The sequence below is a fragment of the Ooceraea biroi genome, chromosome 2, assembly GCF_003672135.1.
Source record: "Ooceraea biroi isolate clonal line C1 chromosome 2, Obir_v5.4, whole genome shotgun sequence".
In the NCBI taxonomy this organism is placed as follows: Eukaryota; Metazoa; Arthropoda; class Insecta; order Hymenoptera; family Formicidae; genus Ooceraea; species Ooceraea biroi.
This window is the reverse complement of record NC_039507.1, coordinates 16,337,994-16,359,063: the sequence shown is the minus strand read 5'-3', so window position 1 is coordinate 16,359,063 and position 21,070 is coordinate 16,337,994. Positions and strand designations below refer to the sequence as shown.

The 21,070-nt window shown below is 39.1% G+C and overlaps 1 protein-coding gene across 1 annotated transcript in view; it reads right to left on the bottom strand.

The window, feature by feature from the left end:
- Positions 1–21,070, bottom strand: part of LOC105280161 — a 386,539-nt gene that overhangs the window by 278,718 nt on the left and 86,751 nt on the right. Inside the window, exon 3 of the mRNA XM_026967845.1 lies at positions 18,503–18,658. Within this exon, the coding sequence (XP_026823646.1) occupies positions 18,503–18,658 (156 nt within the window). The remainder of the gene's footprint in view (positions 1–18,502; positions 18,659–21,070) is intronic.

Genomic DNA, 21,070 nt, shown 5'->3' with positions numbered 1-21,070 from the left:
TGTCTCCGGTTATATTACATTTCCAAACGAGGCGCATCTCATACGGCATTATCTGGTCGCCTGGTACCAGCACGCAGCACCAGGACGCTGCACCGTGGAGGTAGAGTGAGAGCAGGAATGCGTATATCTGGAGGCAAGCAGAACTCCGCTCTCGTCCATGCGACGTGGAATCGCATTACCGGCAACCGCCTTACCTCGGGTACGTAGGTACGTGTAGGTACGTACATAAAATGCCGCCGATCCAGAAATACATATCTTCGGTATCCCGCGCAAATCGAAACGAATCGCATGCGTGATCACGGATGTGCGCGAGGAATGCCGCAGGATCGCGGCCTTGTCCGCATTCTCGCGAAATTCGAAATCCCAAGGAATTCTAATTTCACGGAATCTATTTTGCTCCGCGCGTCTGCGTCGAGTCTTACGTCCTGCTGCTTTCTCCCTCGTTGACGATGGAATATTAAGTTGTCATTTTTTAATCTTTAATTTATGGAAATTAACGTTAAGATTTTTTAATTTTACTGAAATCCTGTAATAGTTGCAGTGTAGATTTTCCTGTAAAACGTCATGTCCTCGTATTCCCAGTGTGATGACACGAGCGGGTCGTTTATCGATACTCCTTAGGAAGCTGAGATACTGCTGATTGATTGAAATGTTATAGAACTTAACGGCACTTGAGCAACTGAAGAGTCTGATGTCGTAAGGGAATAGCGCGATGAGAAGAGCGTCACTAACTTTATGTAAGTTCTGGAACGGTTAATGAAGGAGGTAGGCGATGTAAAGTTTGACAAAGCTAACGATCGTTGAAGTCTGGTGGTGAAGCTGAATACCGCTCGATGTGTAAAAGGGGATGCGCGCATATAAGAGAAAGTTACGAGACTGATGTTGGGATGCAGAATAGTTTATCACAATAGAACCACAGAGATAATTTGCTGTTTTGATTTAACTGCGGAAATGCAACTTTCATCCATAATATAATTTCGTTTCATGGAAAATGAAATCCTTGTCGCAATCTTTACAATCTCATATATGATAAGTAAACGGCAAGGTTTTTGGATTGAAATTTCTGGTTTAAAGTTTTGCATGATTATTATCAATCTGTCAGTCTATAATTTAGGGTATTTTAGTATCTAAATATTAATTATTATAAAAAATCGGAGATATCCTATTCTAAAAGAGGCGTGTTAACTTCGTGAAGTTCTTTTTTATCGAATAGTTGAGGCCTCTTTTCCGCGACGCTGATTAATTATCTCGATTCGCGTTGTGCGTTATGTTCAGTTTAGATTACCATCGCGCGGCTGTCTTCGCGTGGAGGTTAACAATTTGGTAGAGTGTGATAATTGTGCATATAATAAATAATAGATATTATTATAAATAAGATATTATTATTCGAAAACATTATTAATATTGAAAAATAAAATAGCGCGCGCCTGTGTTGTACTAGTATATTTATAACAGGTATGTTAAAATTGATGTAAAAATTTTTAGTTTTATTTAAATTAACTGTATATATACAGAGCTAGTTTAAATAAAATAAAATACATATATGTATATATATATATTTAATATTTAAATACATATATATATATATATAATATATATATAATATATATATTTTTGTACGCGCACTATGCAGATAGCCCAGATTATCTCAAGAAAGCATTTGAATTATTTATTGTGACGTTAATCGTAGCCTGGCTAACGTAAGCTTTAACCAGGCATGATTGTTTATAGGAAGATACCTATTTCCTAGTTTGTGAGCGTTTCAGCCAGCGTTGATTAACGTTGTCGCCTGATGAGGCTTCCGACTTAGTGCGTCAATTATATCAGAATCCCTTTCGCCGCAGCTTGATGTACTTACCGCAGTGTTTAAAGCATAACATTCTAGTTTGTACATAGTTGTGTCAAGATTATATTGATAATTTGCCTCCTTTGCATTCATGACTTGCATTCAAAATCTATGCGAAAAATGTCTAATATACAATACATATATAAAATTAGTCGCAGTCATTAACGCTCGTTAAAACTTTATTTAAATACTTTTACTACTAATTCTACATTACTAGAGAAACAACTAAAAAGTATAACAATTTTCCTTTTTATTAAAACTAAATCTGCAATCAGAAATGCACAACAAAATTTTCATGTATGATTTTTCCTTAGCATTACATTTTACTTTTAATTTGACATTCCAAAGTTAAAGAAATAAGGAAACTCTCAATCTCAAAGACTCGATAAATTTCTCGAAGAGACCCTAAATTATCCTTAAATTATTAAAGAACCTCGATGTGAATGATCGCCCTCCGTGCCTGTCGAGCTTGGCCACCCCAATTTCCTATCTATATTCATGCGGTTCGTTATCGTAAAATTGGTGTCCACGAGGTTGGCTCCGTTCACGAACAGCCGATAACCGTCCTCTCGTCGTCCTGGGGAAATAGGACGGTGACCTCGTATTGGATACGAGAGAGGCTCTCTCTGGCAACAGATATCCTATGTACTTATACACGTTTTACTCCGCACGGTGCTAAGCGACATCGATAATCTACGACGGCGTTTCTCTTATGGCGTTTCTCTCGAGTCTCCGTGCCGCAATTCCGCAGAGTCATTCACGATCCCGCTGCACCGCGTTCAGCATGAATAACGAATCTGCGACTCGTCTCGTGTAATCGAATCCGAGAGATGTGAAGGCGCGATATATGCGTATATAGTTGAGTTAAATTTAAACGATATTTTTTATCCTTTGTTCGGTATAAAATATTAAAAGCACTGGTAAGCCCTCTTGCGAGAATATTCATATAAAACATCAAAAGCCAATTTATCACGTGTATATATCTATAATCCATATAAAGATTGGATTTCAATAGTAGAATATTTCATACGTACAGATTTTTCAAACTGCAAACATTCTATCATGACGATGAGTCAAAATGGCAATATATTTTTCGAATTGAAGTTAAATAAATAATATATAATTGCTTGTTCCCGTGTTGCTTCGTATTGAAGAAACACCGAAGTTATTAACAAATATTAATTTATTTCCTGCGTATAAGTCGTGCAATTTAGAATGATATATTCTAATTTGAAACATTGAGAATTGTACTTGTTTGTGCGTGTACTTGGATACGTTTTATTGTTAGATACTACGAGTTGGGTCAGTGTCGTAATTTCGGCGACATAGCGCAAACCTATCTACGACTTTGCGACAAGGCGACTATTATCGGGCGTGTCTAGCAGTCGTGTACACCACCAGGACGAGTCATACGATTGGGAACAAGTCTATATAATCCCAAAACCGAGGGAAATTGTGCGGGAACTTTACAAGGCATTTGCAACTGAAAATATCAAGTAAAAATCAAACGAACCGAGCTGTTTTAAAGAATTTCTTAAATCTTCTAAAATTTTTATACAACATTGTGCAACGTGAGGTGTAATATCATTTGTAAGAAATACGATTGTAAGTACGTCATGTTGACACACGCACACGACAATAGGCAGCACTTGCTGGATACCTTTGTCCAAGTAGCCGAAATACTTTACGCGAGGGCGCGTTGTCAGCGAGCGCTTGAGACGAGCTAGTCGCGGAAGTCGGAGCGAGCAATCTGAGATCGATAATCAAATGAATAGGTAGTGCGAGAATCCATAACGAGCGAATCATCCTTTGTCTGTATCAAGTTCGGTATTAAATATAAGATATTGTTGGTGTTGCTAAATCACAAGTATTCTGACTATTCTCCATTCAAGCTCCCGATCCAAATCTATTCCAATAAGAAGAGATAATTTATAAGCATAATAACGGCTTATAGAGATAAAAAAAGAAAAAAATATTACACATTATATTACTAAAAACTCATACACGCATATTAAAGTTAAACAAGAAAGTATTCAGACATCACTCTCAATATCTTCCCGATTTTGAATTACTATACGCTTGTGTGTGAGAATTGCACATCTGCTATCCTGTTGTACATATTTCACGTCGCGTTTCGCACGTATACGAATACCGACATGCACGAATACCGAGCGGAATGCAAGTTACTCGAATAAAAAGCGCATTTGTCGCGCGCGCCTGCGAAGAAATGAAATACCGAACGATATTTCTTTCCTATCGATAGCAGCCGTTCGTTGCGAGCGGCGCGCGATGGTTGTTTAGATTTCTCGGTTCTCGTGCCACCCGCGAAATTCCATCACGCGATCGTAAGAAAGTTCGAGAGCTCGTGAAACGCGTCGTGCTCAGCTCGCTCGGGTGTGAAACACGTTCGAGACGGGCAAGTTTTTATAACTTTACGGGCGCAATCATTACGATCGGTCCAGCGGTCCAACGAGATTCACGAGTGACTTTCGACACGTCGTTGCCCTATCGTAGATCGAATTGGAGAACGGGGGTACGTCGCTGCGAGATGAAAATTTTTCCGAAACTTGCCTGGTTTCATGTGATCCCGCCTGTCCGTTCTATTTTTCACGCTGGTCGCGCGTGTGGAAATGATTGACGCGTAACTATAGTGCAGAGACGATATCGCGGCAAATCCCGGAATTTTTTTCCCCCTTAATCCCCTGATGCCCTCTAGGGGGCCAAACGATCCCTACAGCTTTACATAATCCTCTTATCGCGCATAGAGCTTAGCAAATGTCGACTTGAGAGTATTATTTTGCTCTTTATCGGATTACATCGTGCAATTACTGCAAAGAAGACGCAAACGCGACGCTGTGAAATCGTGAAAACAATGTTAGAAATTCGCGCGATACATGAGAGCTGCTCGCTCCAGTGAAAGATGCGTTGACATTTATGGCGAAGATCTAAAAGCACGTTGCGCCTCTCATGCACGGTGCGCCTGTGATAATTTCCGCGCAGCGGTGACATCGCGCGCGTTAAGCTCGATCGGGGCTGCTCGCATACGCGTACAGATAGTAACCACCCCCGTCGGTTCGCTCGGCGCTCCCGACGAGAACATGCGGAAATGGCCCGCGGGATTCCATGTCGCCTACATCGCGTAATCGGAAACAGCGCGAGCGCGCGTTACCCCTCCCGTGGAAGGGGAGAATCCGGGAATCCGCGAGGCAGTGGTGCAACGAATAAGCGCGTATGCAAAGCAGCCGACGGTCCGCGGGTTTGAAGCTTAATGAAAAATCGATGCGGGCTGTTCCCCGAGCGCGCCGACCGTTATCCGAGAGAGGATCTAGGAGGGATGGAGAACTGGAGGGATGAATGCGGGGACCGCCTCAGTATAAGTGTCCGCGAGCACCGAAGGCCAGTCGGAGGGGGCTGGATGGCCTCTCGCGCAGATAAAAATCCCGCAACTATGCAAATTCCTCGGCGTTGAAATCCCGCGGAGGATTAACAGGACCGGGACCTCGTTCTCGAGAACGCGACGCGGAACTCACCCTTATATCCCGCTCCATCGCTGTGCGGTCGTCGCGCCCGCGCTCCTCGGAACCGCGGAATGTGCACGAAAGGCATTTGCGAATTCAGTGACTCATTGGGCTCCCGCTCCTAATGAGAAGGCATTAAACCACGGAAAATAAGAATTATCACGGGTTATTAAACTCTTCGGGGCTCTCTGCGCTTATAAAGCTCGTTTATTTCTCGAGTCCTATTGTTTTTAGTTGTATCGCGATGATATAATCGAAAGAATTTCGCAAGAGAGATTTCGAGTTGAACGAGAGATAACGGCAAACGAAATCAATTACGTGCAGCAAAATATCGATGAGGCAGTGAAGATGAGAGTACTTCGATAAGTAGGATGTTTCGATAAATCTGATTTTAATAAGTAAAAGGTCGCAGAGGGAGAAAAAGAAGAATAATTACATCGTCGTAGTAATTAATACAATATACATGTATGTTACACGTGACACTGAAAATTAATTGCGTCGAAACCGCAGATACTCAGAATGCACATTGTGAGACGTTAATATTCTGCAGCGAAATATCTTTGCGCTACGGATGTTTGTCTATTTCGGTGACGTTTATTACCATGGTGCGACGAAGGATGCATTCATTTCCGGCTATTATCCGGTGTGCAACAAATAGCACTTTATTTACAAGGGAACGACGCGGCGACGTCTACGGACCTTTATTAATGAGTCGACTTGTCATGTCGTCAACCCTCCTCCCCGCTTGTCGGGAATATTTATTCGCCAAGTCGTATTGCAAGACTTTCTGTTCCCCGCTAACAATCCGATTAAAACGTTCCTTCTCTCGCTCCGTTCTCCCGACACTCTTATGCAAGCGTAATTTATTGTTCTCTCTGCTCAAGGGGGACCGACCGCGCGATGAAACTTTCTTTCTACCATTTTCGAGACAAAATCTTCACCACGCTGTAAAGTCGAATCACGTGAAATTAATCACGCCTGTCGCATATAAAGTCGCACATAAGGCACGATCCTGTCCGTTACAAGTCTTTTTCATGAATAGCGGAAGACATAAATCGATTGTATTAAATTACGCTCGGGAGTAACAAATTGTCTGCGATTATTCCAGGAAGGAGCAAGATAATGGGAATAAATTTGTATGGCTGCTTTTTAAAAAAAAGTTCCGTTATTTTTATGGTCCCTATCGTGATCTACAATTTCAATTTAAGTTAAATAACCGTGTATTTTGGTATGCAGATGAACGTACTCGAAGACTTGTGCCACGAAGTTTCTTCGAAAGTTATGCACCCTTCTTCTTCCGGCAGCGCTGCTGAGATCTTTGTAAAAAAAAATCGTGGACGGAGAGTTATTCGTTGAAAAATTTAAATGATTTCTGTCATGAAACGTTTTGGATATTTCGATCTCGCATTACTGTCAAGCGTTGTTAAATTCCTCTCTGTTATTTCTCTTAAGATAATTTCTTATGAACAAAAATAATTTACAATTCTACACACTGTGTGCATGTTCTGCAATAATCGATACAAAATTTGTATCAATTATTTGTATATTGTTATTACATGAATATATATTCTTATACTGTATTTTTATCTACGATAATTTCTCTATATATAAGTAATATTTCGTGTTATTACAATCAACAAAACTTATAACATTTCTGCTATTGCTGTATAATCGTGTTTATCTTAAAAGTAAGTTATCTCAAAAGTTGATATTATTGTTATCATTGAATTATTATCTCTATATGTCTGGAATATAACGATACCTATGCTTTACTCTCATAACAGTTTAATTTTACTTTTAGGAAAATAACTGTTCCAACACATCGAAAGCGTTTCATATTATTTACTATTTTGTAGGTACCTAAATATTTTCACTCTTTATTGACAATTATTCGCACTTGCTATCCAATGAATAAAAACTTTGCTATCGACAATTTGCAGAAAGATGACAAAAGTTAATAGAATTCCTGTAATTCCGAGAGTGCAATTCTATGTAATCCCACGAAGTGTCATGCTGTCGAACATATCACGCATTCCGACAAAATGCTCCGTCTGCCGATATTCCAATAGTGCTACTCCAATTTGTGAGCTGCTATTGCCTATTAATAAAACAGCGTAAACATGCTTTTATCCGTTATTCAATACATCTATTAATCTAAATAATTAATCAATTAAGCAATGAACAAAATACGTTCTTTCGCCCTCTTCATTTATTTTTACACAAAAGTATAATATTTATGGTTTCTTATACCATCATTGATGTGTATATTTTAATAAGAAATCAAAGTAGAAAAATAATGCAATTAAATATTAAAATACGAACAATTTAATATGTTTAAAACTGTTTTCTTATACGCACTACCATGGTGAGAGAAAAGTTATTTTGATTCAAGAATATACATATAAGTATAATATAAAATAAATAAAATAAAATAAAATAAAAGGAATATAATTATAAAAGGAAAACGTGACATCAATTATGACAGTAATGTTTCAATAATTCTGTTCGAATCTGCGAACTATGATAGAGACTATCAATTGCTTATGATACTTCTTTAATGGCAGTTTTATTCTCATCGAGTCAAATCTAAAAGAGGATAAAAAACGTCGATATGAAGATTTGAGCGAGCAGGAGGAGGAGGAAAAGGAGGAACGACCGTTTGAGTACGAGAGGATTTCCGCGGCAACGCGTCGCTAATTTTATTAAAAGTAGTAAAACGCAGGGCACGAAATTATAGCTTCGAAACTCGCTCCCTTAATTGAGGAAAAAGTTTGGATAGCGCCGCAGCGAGTTCCATAAATGGGGCGACGTCGCCCATAACTGAACTCGGCCGGTGCGATCGATTTGCCATGCGGACCAAACTTTCATCTCATCAGCCAAAAATGGTGGTATCATCGGTTGAGCCTGGTTGCCGTTATGTTTCGCGAAAATGCAAAATTAACCGGCGCGGCGCAAGATATTAAAGCTGTGTTCCGATATTCACTGCTAGTAATGAAAACCTATATATATAGTTCACGTTAAATATATGATAGATTTACAATACTGGCAGTGAATATCGGAATGCCGTCTAACTATCAACTACTTTAATGTTTATATCACAGTTTAATGGCGGTTGCAACGTGTTAGTTACTCTCATTAGACAATTAAAGTTGCAAACTGATATCACAATAGCTTAACATTATATAAACAATACATCAATTTTTAAAAAGAAATATTTTAAGTGAACGTAAAATCTAGTCGTACAAAATAATGCACAATGGAAATTATTACTATATTAATGACATTATCTTTATTCCCCGAAAATAGGATGAATTAATAATACGTATTCTACTACTCATATAATATTAATGGGATAGTTGATGTTGCAACAATAGCATTCATCTATTAACCATTTTGCTCGGGTGTTTCAATTCAATCGATCGTGTGTAAACGCTCGACAGCTTCATTTGCTAGTGGTAATTAATTCTGCATAATTTAGAGCGGTAGCCTAAGTCTGCTGACGGTTAAGTAGCATGTCAGAGCGCGTAAACAATTAGGGGAAGCAGAGGCCCTACCGATATAATGCGAACATGATAACATCGTTCAGAACTCTTAAGTGCTTCCCTATGAGTATCTCAGACTGTAGTTTGGTGTCTCGACTTAGGCGGATTTTCGTAAGCGGCTTTGTAATAGAATCCTTTGCCGTCGCGTCGCAAACTTAGCCCCTATTATGAGCAATTTTTCATCGTTTATTAAATGCGCACTATAATGCAATAGACGCGAGGGGAAAATATGTATTCTTATTTTTCCTCTAACTGCAACAGAAGTTTAGATCCTCTCTTTTTTGCATAGTGCCTCTCTTCCTCTCTGCTGGTTTTTTTATGTCATTGGAGATGCGATACATGAGATTGTAAAGGCAAAATAGCGGACTGCGTCTCTATTTTCCTGTCGATTACACAGATATTCCATATTCCTGGCCTACTTTCGTCTGCTGCTATTTTTAAATTATTTTCGTCTTGATTTTTCCTGAACGCAATTTGGCCTTTCTCGTGTAATTTTGATTCGTATTGTTATACGGGGACGCGAAAATGTTTCTAATGGAGAAACATTCATAATACAACATTAAGCAAGTCGTTTTATACTGCAAATGTGAAACCCTCTTTTTCTCAGTTATACTGTATTAGCGAGGGCTATAACCGAGAATTTCAAGTAGATTTACTAAGTAATGAGGATTCCCTTCTTAATGAACTTTGCCGACTCGTAAATTTATTTTAATTCTAAGGTCGGCATACCCTGTGCATACCCTGTAGCGAAGAAAAATAGCAGAAGTTGCCGGAGAGAATATAATCGGCCATTGTAAGACTTACGTGAGACGTTGAGAGACAACAGGGGAAACGGGAAACTCACTACATTAAGTAGTGACTCGGAATGAAAGGAAGTCCATTCAAGTCATACAAGGGTCATCGTGGTTTCTTTTATTAAATCATCTTTTATTAAATCATTATCTGGCTAAAGAGTTACTTTCGTTGATCAAACAAACGTTGCTTCATAAAGCAGAAATACGATCATGACTTTCTACGTCGCCGATTCCCGTACATCCGATCTTAATGCACGATTTTAAGAACTTTGTTATATGTTTGTTTTGCAATCTACAAAATAGGTTTCCACATTATCATCTGTGTCACATCTTTTTATTCTCAAATATGAGAAGTGTTGATAATTGAGCTTTTCTTCAAACGCAGATGTGGCACAACAGAAACGAGATGTTAGCTTCTTTCACGTTCTTAATTTTTTTAAATATTATTAAATCTTATTTTATAATTCATATTTAGCTACCATTTCATTTACAGTCCGACGTTCAACATATATTGCGAAAATATACATCGACTTGCCAATTTCATTCGGGTAATATTATACATAGCTTGCGGTTGCAAAAAATATCTACGCTATTGTTCATATTTGCATTTTTTGCGCCTGTGAAATAGGTACGTTTAATTGCACGCGTACATGCTCGCACAAAACACGATCTGATTTATCCCGTCGGGAGAAAATCCTGCGAACAGAAAAAGCCCAGCACTGAAAGAAATGCCGGAAATTGCAGCGACCGTAAGTATTCATAACGTTTGCCTGGCTTTTTGCGCGAGCTATATGCCGTTATATGCGCATTTTATTGGACGTATCTTGATTTACGTATTAATCGTTATATATTATCTGCGTTTCAAATGTCAGCTATTATGACATAATTATGTAGTTATTCTTGCCGCAGGAAATAATGCAGAAAGTTACATAATAGTAAATTTCGCTCGAAATATCACAGAGAATTAGCAAAAAGTGCTTAAAAAATATCATGATTCTTAGAATACTTCTTTAATAACTGTATTACGTTATTGTATTCTCTCTGTTGTATTTTATCATTAGTATAAATTATATTAATAAATATCAATAATATTTGCCGATATTTTAAACGAATATTGACAAACTTTCTCAATAAATTCTGAAGCAATAATTTTTACTACGTTACTACCTACTTTTTATGTTACCTCTCCGATGCAAAATGGTGCATCGATAGACGCTCGAGAACTGCTTCGTAACTTCGTAACTTCGAAACACTAACTGGAGGCAGTACGAAAATTTCCAAGTCGAGCACAATGAGCTTTTGAAGAAACGAAAGAGCTAATTATTTTGCGAATTATAAGAGCGAACGGGAACATTTGCGAGCGCGCCATGGCGGTGGCAGCAACGGCACCGTTGTTGTAATTGAAAAGCTCAAAACCGTAATTACGGTGGCATGCTCTCGGGCCAGGTAGCGCCCTTATGCGCGTCCCGTAATTGCATGAAAAGCTAACGCACTCCCATGGCGGTCCAGGCGAGCAGTTCCTCGCCTGGCATTTCGCAAGCTCGCCTGAGAGGATGAGAAAGCGGCCAGCGTTCTGAGCTGGCCCGATCCTAACGAGACACGTGTGTCCTGATTAAATCGGCTGCGACGTCTGCATGGCGCTACATTTAATGCATACTTAGAAGGTCCATCGTGGATGTGCGCGAATCTAAACATCTGGCGCAGATCGTTACAAGTTGCGTGGGGAACGAAGTAAATAAGTCTACTGTAAATAGTAGGTATTACCTTAATTATATGTATAAAGTTTGAAGTATCGATACCCTATGAAAGCGCCAATCTAGTTTCCAACTAGAACATTTTGACAAATTATGTGAGCGTGATAAAGCGTGTATATTTTAATAAAATATCTTGGAAATTTTACGAGTGAAAGAGAAGTAATTTGTTCGTGTATGCTACTCGTAAAGTAGGGACAGTTCCATCAGAAGAAATACCACGATTGAGTTGTTTGTCTGATGTGTCAGATAGTTTGGGACTCTCTTGTGTAATTTGCAATTTTATGAGCTCCGAGTCGATATGGATATATGGATGCACTGGAGAATTTATTCCAGGGAAGTATGTAAGTATTTTTGGAACTATAATCCTCAAATAAATGACGCTTTCAAAATCATAGCTAAGCATATAAATTAGATAAATGATATGATGTCGTTATCTCGCATTTTTATAACTTGCTTAATTTATCATCGATTTAATTTTGAAACAGGAAGCAGCAATTTCAGATAAAAACTTCAGAGCAACGCTGTCACTTCAAAGAGTTCTCAAACCTGTCAATATGTTTTTAAGAGACAAGATCTTATCATGACCAAAAAAAGGAGGGAAAAAACGTTTAATATAGGATCCTTGGGCAGTCTCTTGAGTCCCTCGACAACGCGTCGCCGTATGCCCATATTATTTCTTGTTCTTCATCCGGAACGCACGCGAAACAGCTACCCCGGGTCCGCAAAAATAAAGGACGTTTTGTTAACGCGAGAAGCGACTACATTATTCATGACCATAAAACTTCGCGATTCCATTCCCTACTTCGCCCTGCGCCCTTCCAGCCCCTGTCGATCTCCTTTCCTGTTGACGATTTTGCTACCATTCTCCATCGCGTATCCGGCGTCCGTGAAAGCACGGCAACGTGATCGGAAATCATGTAGTCGGGAAAATAACGCATCGTTACATTTGAATCGCACTCGTTGACAGCGCGGTTTGCGCTTGCATTGTTTACGCGTCTGCTAATGAACGCGCGACATGTCCCATTCGGCTATCACGTGTAATTATTCACAAGATTGGTCTTGTTTTATTGTCTCCCGCAAATCGACGATCTGTTTGCAGAAGTTTGTGTAATCTACAGAAAGCTATATTGTCTCGATATTCAGAGCTGTCAGACAATTAATATTGATAAATTAAGAAGTTTTATAACATATCGCTTTTATTATTTCGAGACAACGAAGTTATATCTACATATATTTTAAGTTTTTATTATATGATTAAATTAATTGCACGCAAATACAAAATGCATTAATCACGATTTTTTAATTTCTTATTAATTATATTTAAATTTTTTATATTTTATTACAATCTGTTTCTGCACATCTATTTCATTTAAACTTTAATATATAGACTTAGTGTAAGTTTTAATTTAAATTTCTAAGGAAAAGAGAAAAACTCTGCGTCAAATAAGATTCTAATTATTGGGTCGTCCGGAAAGTTCGTGCCGATTTTGAAGGAAAATTCAAAGGCAACATTTTTTTATGTCGATAAATATTTATTGTCTTATGTATGCACCGTTTTGTTTCACAACCTTTGTCCATCTTTCACGCAACTGGAAGATTTCATTCTCCCAGAACTTCTTAGGTTTCTCGGCGAAAAACTCCTCAAGGTGGTTTTTTATGTCGATCAAAGAGTTGAAGTTCTTGCCGCTAAGAGAATTTTGCAAAGACCTAAATAAGTGAAAGTCTGAAGGTGCAATGTCTGGTGAATACGGTGGGTGAGGTAGCACATCCCAGCCAAACTCCAACAATTTTTGTCGGGTAGTCAAAGAAACATGAGGTCTGGCATTGTCCTGATGGAACACGACGCCCTTCCTATTAGCTAATTCTGGACGTTTTTCCTGAATTGCTGTCTTTAATTCGTCCAGTTGCGAGCAGTACTTATCTGCATTTATCGTTTGGTTGTGTGGTAGGAGCTCATAATATAGGATTCCTTTCCAATCCCACCAGACACAGAGCATGACTTTTTTTGGATGAAGGCCGGCTTTCGGAATGGTTAATGCTAGTTCATTTCGCTTACCCCAGGATCTTTTTCGTTCTACATTGTTGTAAATGATCCATTTTTCGTCACCCGTCACTAATTGCTTCAAAAATGGTACGTTTTCGTTACGCTTGTACAGCGAGTCGCAGATGGAAATGCGATCCATTAAATTTTTTTCGGCCAAATTATGTGGAACCCATACATCATAGCGACTTACGTAACCAAGCTTCACTACATGATCGTGGACAGTGGTTTTCGATATTTTCAGTATCTCTGCTAATTCACGTGTCGTGTAGCGCGGGTTATTCTCGATCAGTGTCTTGATTTGGTCATCATCAGTAGTAGAGGGTCTGCCCGAGCGTTCTTGGTCTTTAAGGTTAAAATCACCAGCTCTAAACTTAGCGAACCACTTACGTACGGTTCTTTCAGCTAAAGCGCCTTCTCCGTAAACAGAACATATCGAATTTGTTGCTTGTGAGGCATTTTTGCCTTTCCAGTAATAGAAAAGCATCAAGTGTCTAAAATGTTCTTTGTTTTCTTCCATCTTCAAAAGAGTACAAAACTGACACGAATCAATTTATCTCAAAAAACTTTTTTCCTAAAGATGCGTTGAAATATCACCTTTAAGCATGTGTATATAAATCGTATGTTTTCAATAACATTGATATATTCAGACATGTTCCAACGTCATCTATTAAAAATCGGCACGAACTTTCCGGACGACCCAATACTTAATTAATGCATTTTTAGTACGGAAAGCAGTATTGCACTATTGAGAAAGCAAAGCACAGCCACAACTTTTTATTTTCCTCCCTGCTGATGATAGGAATGTCATCTTTATTATTAAAATTATTCTCGCAGTGGTAATCTTTGTCTTAACAGTTATATTACGTTTTTTTCGAACTGCCCCTGTGTATCCAAAGAGCGTTCCTTAAAAAACCGTTAGCGCTTTTATAAAGTTTTACTTTTAATATGATGTTAAGTAAAAATCACAACGTGCATCAGAACGTGTTAAAACAGCAGAGAGTTGATGACACGCATATTTTTTTATCTCCCTCGTGGTCGAAGCTACCTCTCACGGCATTCGGTATCGGAGTCTTGGAAAATCCAAGTGTTGGACTAGCTTCCCACCAGCCGATACATTCTCGAAAGGTGCCGCAACAATGTGAAAGAAGAAACCTTAAAAGTTACAGCAAAATTAGAGGACGGCTCCATTTCGCCATCGCTGTCGCGCAGTTTGTCGCTGTTCTCACGGTCCCGGTAAGAACTTTTCGTTTCCTTCTGGTGGTTTTTGGAAAATTGGCTTAACGAAAGTGAAACGAGCGAGACAACGCCACCGTTTGCGCGGCGAGTTACTTCACCCCCCCCCGTGGGTAGTTACGAAAACCTCCCTCGGACACGCTCGCCAAGCGTCGTCGCCGTAAGCGTAAAATATCACGAGGCGTCTCTTATACTTTCGCCAAGGTATTTCGGTATATTCTCATTTTCGCACTGGCGCCGAGGGACGTCCAGTTTTCGTGAGATCCTTTTCGTACATGCGATATACAAAAAACCAATGAATAACATATGCGCGTAATTCAACGCGCAAACTGCATTGCATATACGGAACTTTAAATTTCATTAAAAACATGTTTGATCACAAAAGAAATTTGTATGCAATAAAAACAAATATTTATAGCGGATTTACATATTATGTTTCTATCTCTAAAAAAGTTACATTATCCCTAGAATACTTAAATTAAATAATCGCCGTCTCATAAATTGCTTTAGAGTACATGAAATAAAATAAAAAATATGATACAATAAATCTATTACATTGTACTCTTCTAAAGCTAAATTTGTGAAAATTCCTCCCTCGTTTCAACAATAGACGTTTCCATTGTTAAGAAAGAATTATCTACCCAATCGGATTACCTTGTGAAATATTATTACTATCTTGACCGAAATATCGAAAATATCGAAAAAATCGGGGAATCATCCTCGATAATATACAAAGATTATCGTATAATGATTCACAGGGGCTCCGGATTTCTACGTTTTGAATAATCCCTCACGCAATGCATATAGAACAAACTGAACAATTGTCTTGATGGAACTATGCTATCGCATTATACGCCTTTTTGTCAACGCGATGCAATGGAGCGACGCGCATAATCGAATGTGCGCGTCCTCGTTAACTTCCGTTCCAGTTCGAGTTCCACGGTGGAAGACGACGGCTGTATTACTGAAAATTCCGAGACAGCCAAGCGGAATCGTAAAATAGTATTACCAACAACCGCGCTGCCGTACCGCGATAGCAAAGATACGAAGCGAACAAAGGCACAGCATTCACCGATGTTTTTCCATCGTATCGTAAAAAGACGGCGAGGCGAGACCGTCCAAACGACCATCCGCTCTTTCTGTTTGTCGAACGAGAGGGTTCATCGCCCGGGGGGGGGGGGGGGGAGCGAAACCTAGACGATGAGAAGAACACAGGACCTGACGTGAATTTCCAACATTTAATTTCTCCTCCTATTGCGCCCAACGTCGCAAACAATCGTTTATTAGTACTATACTTCCTCCCTCTTTTTCCCTTTCTTTCTCCTGGGCGACTATGAAGTAATTATGTCGCTAAGCAAATAGATGGATAACTGCCGTCGGTGCATGCATCGTAAATACCAACGCATATAACAAATTCGCATACAGATTGGTCACAATGTTGTCGATATTATAAATTGTTTAAATTTCTAGTAATTCTGCATTTGTCCTGGTCAAGACGGAGCGTAGCAAGAAGAATTTCTCATTTTATTTATCCGCTTTATTCGTTCCTTTATTTTGTTCAGAAAATTGTATCCTTTCTTTATATCTAGTAATAGATATGGTTTCATTCGCCTCTAATTGGATATTTTAAATAAAAGACTAGAATATTTGAGGTTTTTTGTATCAAATTTTATTTTTGTTGCATTTAGCAGAAATAAATTATTCAACCAAGTAATCACCATCTATATGATTTATTATCCATGATTAGATATTGTCTAATGATATTATCAATGATATTGTTGCCCGTATCGTGTGTAAATTAATTTGAAAAATTGAAAATCGAGAATTTTGACCCAATATCTCGCCGGAAATATTATTTCAATATTAAATTTCTTTTTTTATCACTCATTAATCAAGTTGAGAATTGCGATAATACTGAAGCGTTCGTATATCATGCCCATATCCCTTATTAAAATCCTAATATACGTTATTATTCGCAAGGCTTGAGTCTCGCATAATTCACATTACATTTCTGTTATACGCGTGTACACTATTGTTAATAGAGCTTGAATCTCGCGTAATTCGCATTATGACCGCGGTATACACCATTGTTAGCAAAGCTTGAGTTTCGTATCCGCCAGAACGCTCGTTATTCTTCGCTGTGCCATTTCGCCGTTGAATTACAGAGGGGAGATAAATTTTTCGAATCACCCTCGGTAGCGGTTTCAAACGTCCCTGAATGTGCGGCACGATTGCGCCCAGCTAGTATCGCCCGGTCGTAGCGATCGCCTTGTATTCCAAGGAGATTTGTTAACTTCTGGCAAACAGAAGTTTATCAATAAAATTGCTTTCACGTTGTAACATCGCCTTGGAGTTCCGCCAAATTCGTTCCGGATCCAGCTTCCGCTGCACACTTTGCAGCGGCCTCGCGATATGGCCGATGCGCCTGCATGCGACCCCATCGTGTATATTTAGAATGTACCGTTCGCTTTAATCATTTAGTAACTCGACATGGTAATTACGTTGTAAAACGCCGTGGTTAATTCCATGCGCAAATACCCGCCGAGTTATTATTTTGCGCTGAACGTTATTAATTTCCTGCCTTATATATAAACGAGTAAGCTCGCGGCCTTATATTACACATATTCAGAGAATTATTGTCATGTAGTACTGGATCTCACGCGACTGCCAGGAAATTCATGCTCCATTTCTTAGATTAACTCTTGATGTCACCATTTTTTCCCCGATAAAATGAGAAGAACGTTGCACGACAGATTTAATTCTGCCGCGACAGAAATCGATAATTTTTCCGAGCAATTTCAATTACGTCAAAGGGTATATCGCTCGCTGTGTATCTACTCAGGCAAGCTGACATTTTTAATATGCAAAACAAACTTCGCTTCAGCTAGATATGCTGAAACTGCGAATAACAGGATTCAGCGTCAGAAACGGGCTTCGCCTCGTTCGAGATAAGGATATTAGGGAGTTTCACTAGCGTTATAGACTCAGGGTCGTCGCATCGGGCATCAGGTAGCGGTAAGGGTGAAGCTTCGTGCGAGCAACGACGTCTCGTATCCTTAATCGCGCAAAGCGAGTTTATTTCGCGCATCAAGCAAACCGTGCGAACTTTCGAGACAGTTTCGCGCGACTCGATATGCCGCGCATACGTTAATGCGAAGCGATTTCCAGTCAACGATAGCAGTCTTTGCCTGGCTGCTCACGTAAGCTACTCCATAAGCCGTCTTTAGCTACCGGACTTCTATCTCTGTGTTGCCTTAACTTTGTTCAGAGTTCGAATTTCTTAGTTTGAACAGTCAATGCAGAATGATTACGCATATATAAATATGGACATAGAAATACCTTTAATGAAAAAATATTTGATATGCATATTTGTTACATTCTTTTTAAATTAGAATTTTGCAATCATTCTGAAATTTGGACACTTTTTAGTATTTCAATTGATTTTAATAAAACTTTGAAAATATACCACAAAATTTCATAATTTCTACTCTGAATACGAGCATCTTTATAATGCTATCATTTTATGTAAAACGCACTAAATAAAAATTTTTTTATAAAATTTTAATGATTTTAATGAGTAAATTTTAATGAGCCAAGTATTATAAAATAAGGGAAAAGCATTAAATTTATTACAATAACAAAGCAATATAAAATGCTGTCACATTCTCTCTAATATTAATATTATCAAAAATATTCGATCTCCTGAGAAATTTAGAGCAAGCGAAGGATGACAGAGTATCAACCGATTTCCGATTCAATTATGAAACTCACCTCGTTTGGATGCGTGGAAGCTATCTTGCGGCTGTATCACCTCGACCTGGGCACTGAGTCGAGACTTGGGTAGGATGTCCCGGTTGGCGTTGATCTTCTCCGCGGCGTAGCGAAAGGCCACTTCCTGCTTGTCGTCCGACGGATGAAACAGCCCGCCTGGGAAATCACACATCCATATTAAAGGGTGCTACTTTGACGAGATCCACGCGTGCACTCCTCCTTATTTTCCACCTACGACTACTATCGCAACGTTATACTTATCCAACCGCGTGTTTCCTCGTATAATCATTCATATCATTTTCAGTCACCTATACCATGTGTCGCTAAACGGTGACGATTTATAGTCTGTTCACGCTATAAAACGATCTTAAACCATATATCGCGTAGCTGTAATGTCTAATATATTTTAACTGAGACTTTTTGCGTCATAAATATTTTTGGAATAATTTCAATATCTTTGGAAAAAGAAGAATAAACAAAATGAATAACGGATTTTAAAAAAAACATATAGAAATAACGAATAGTTATACACGAAATATTGATTGATTATAATACAAAATCGATTTGAAATTCATAAACCTATATACGTAGAACAATAGGATGGCAACTCGATGTATCTATGTATGAAACAAATAAATTTATTTTTATCCGAAAAAATTGCTTTCAAAAATATCGACGGCGAACAACTCTACATTCCACCTGTCATTCCCATCAAGCATCCGCATCGTATAAGTGCCCTCGACAGTGTTCTTCGGACGGACCGCTGAAATTCCGTGCCTTCCAATTCATTCGGTCGGGAGAAATTGGCGCCATAAATTGATTTTAATCTCGTGTACGTCATAAAGTAACTGTACGAACAGCTGCGCCGGCTTGACTCCGCGATTTATAGAATTTGCGGGATAGATTTACGTCTCTCGTTAGCGAACCGCTATCGATTCATCTCGGCGCGCCTCGTAAGGCCGCCCAATTCGTAAGGCTGCATTGTTGACAGTAATGAGCCTAATAACGCGAGTGAGACTGAAACACCGTGAACAGCGCACGTGGGAACGTGATATAAAGTGATAAAAACACCGGGGATATTGTCCCTAAACAAGACAGGAATATCCCATGTGATTTTTTCGCCGGGCTCGTAGGCAGAAATAAAATTAGTACCCCCATAAAGCTTCCGAAAAACGGTGGCTGAAAGGGAGAAAGGACAGGAGATGTGGCTAAAAGCGTGCAAAAACATTTCGGTGTGTAACGGCCGGACTTACCGAGCAATCAACCAAATTTGTACTGCAAATATCGCTAAACGTCGTCCGGGTACATGGTGGGACCATGGTATACCGAGCCGCAAAAACACATTGCAAACATTTTGTTGGAAATTTATGGTTACCTAAGTCAGAGTCACGTTCTTTTTCCCGGGTGAGCCATGAGAAATTAATCGAAAATCAGTCACCAATACAAACGTTAATTAATCATTTCGCGTAAAATGATTGAGGCCGATTGTCTTTGTTCTGACCATTACAACGTAATAAAAAGCGGTAAATTAATTCCGTTGGGATACATCGAAATCCGAGCTCATTCCTGGTATTTCATGTATCGAGTCTCGGTTTAATTACGCGCGCGAAAAGCAATTCGCCACCGCCGCTGGTTTATGCAAATAAATCGCGAGAACTATACACGACCATGGTGCGCGCCGCTTTTAATTTTGACGTCAATCTGATGGGCCGCGAAGCGCGTTTGTAATAACGTTGAATCCGACATTTTGTAACACACTTGCAGTAACATTGAAACGCGAACGACTGATGTCGCTACCCTAAAGCAGAAGACTGCTCATAGTTACTAATTGCAAACAATGCGCTAAGCTTTTGCAACACGGATTTTTCTCGCTTTCTGCTAATTTTGCAACATTTAGAAAAGCGCGACTGCGAGCATCTTTCTCTTTCACTTTTATATTTCATAAAATAAAACTTAACGACTTTAACAAAACACAACAAATTTAGCTATGTATGTGTGTGTGTATATATATATATAATATTTTTAAAACCTACATTTTTTCGTCTAGTAAAAGAGGACTTTAACTTCTCTCCATGCTGGTTATTGAATCTGCAAGTGCAATTTTTTATAAAGAAAACCTATGCGATATTTCCATCAGCAATAATGAAAAATGTACTGCAGATAGAAATATCGCAGAAACGATGAAACAGTCACGATAGATATCGAGCGAGTGAAGAAACAAGAAACGAAAGCTGGAAAAATTAGAAAGTTAAGAAACGCGTAGCATTTAAAATTCAATCGGCGCAATGTGATCAGAGAGAATTTCTGTCTCGGTCTCCTCTCGTGCAATACTTCGGTATTCGCTTTTTCCAGTTTCATCCTTTCTGATACAGAAAGTATTGGCCGTACACGCTATTGGTACGCCGTGGAATAAACGTGGGGATGTAGCCCGACCGAATGTATCAAAACTCGCAACAAGTACGGCAAAGCATCTCCCGTGAGCTTGGCGGTGTACATCGATCCTTTTCCACTTCTCTCTCGCTACTTCGTAAAAGAAAGCGCTCGGAAATCGAGTGCAACGAGAATTTA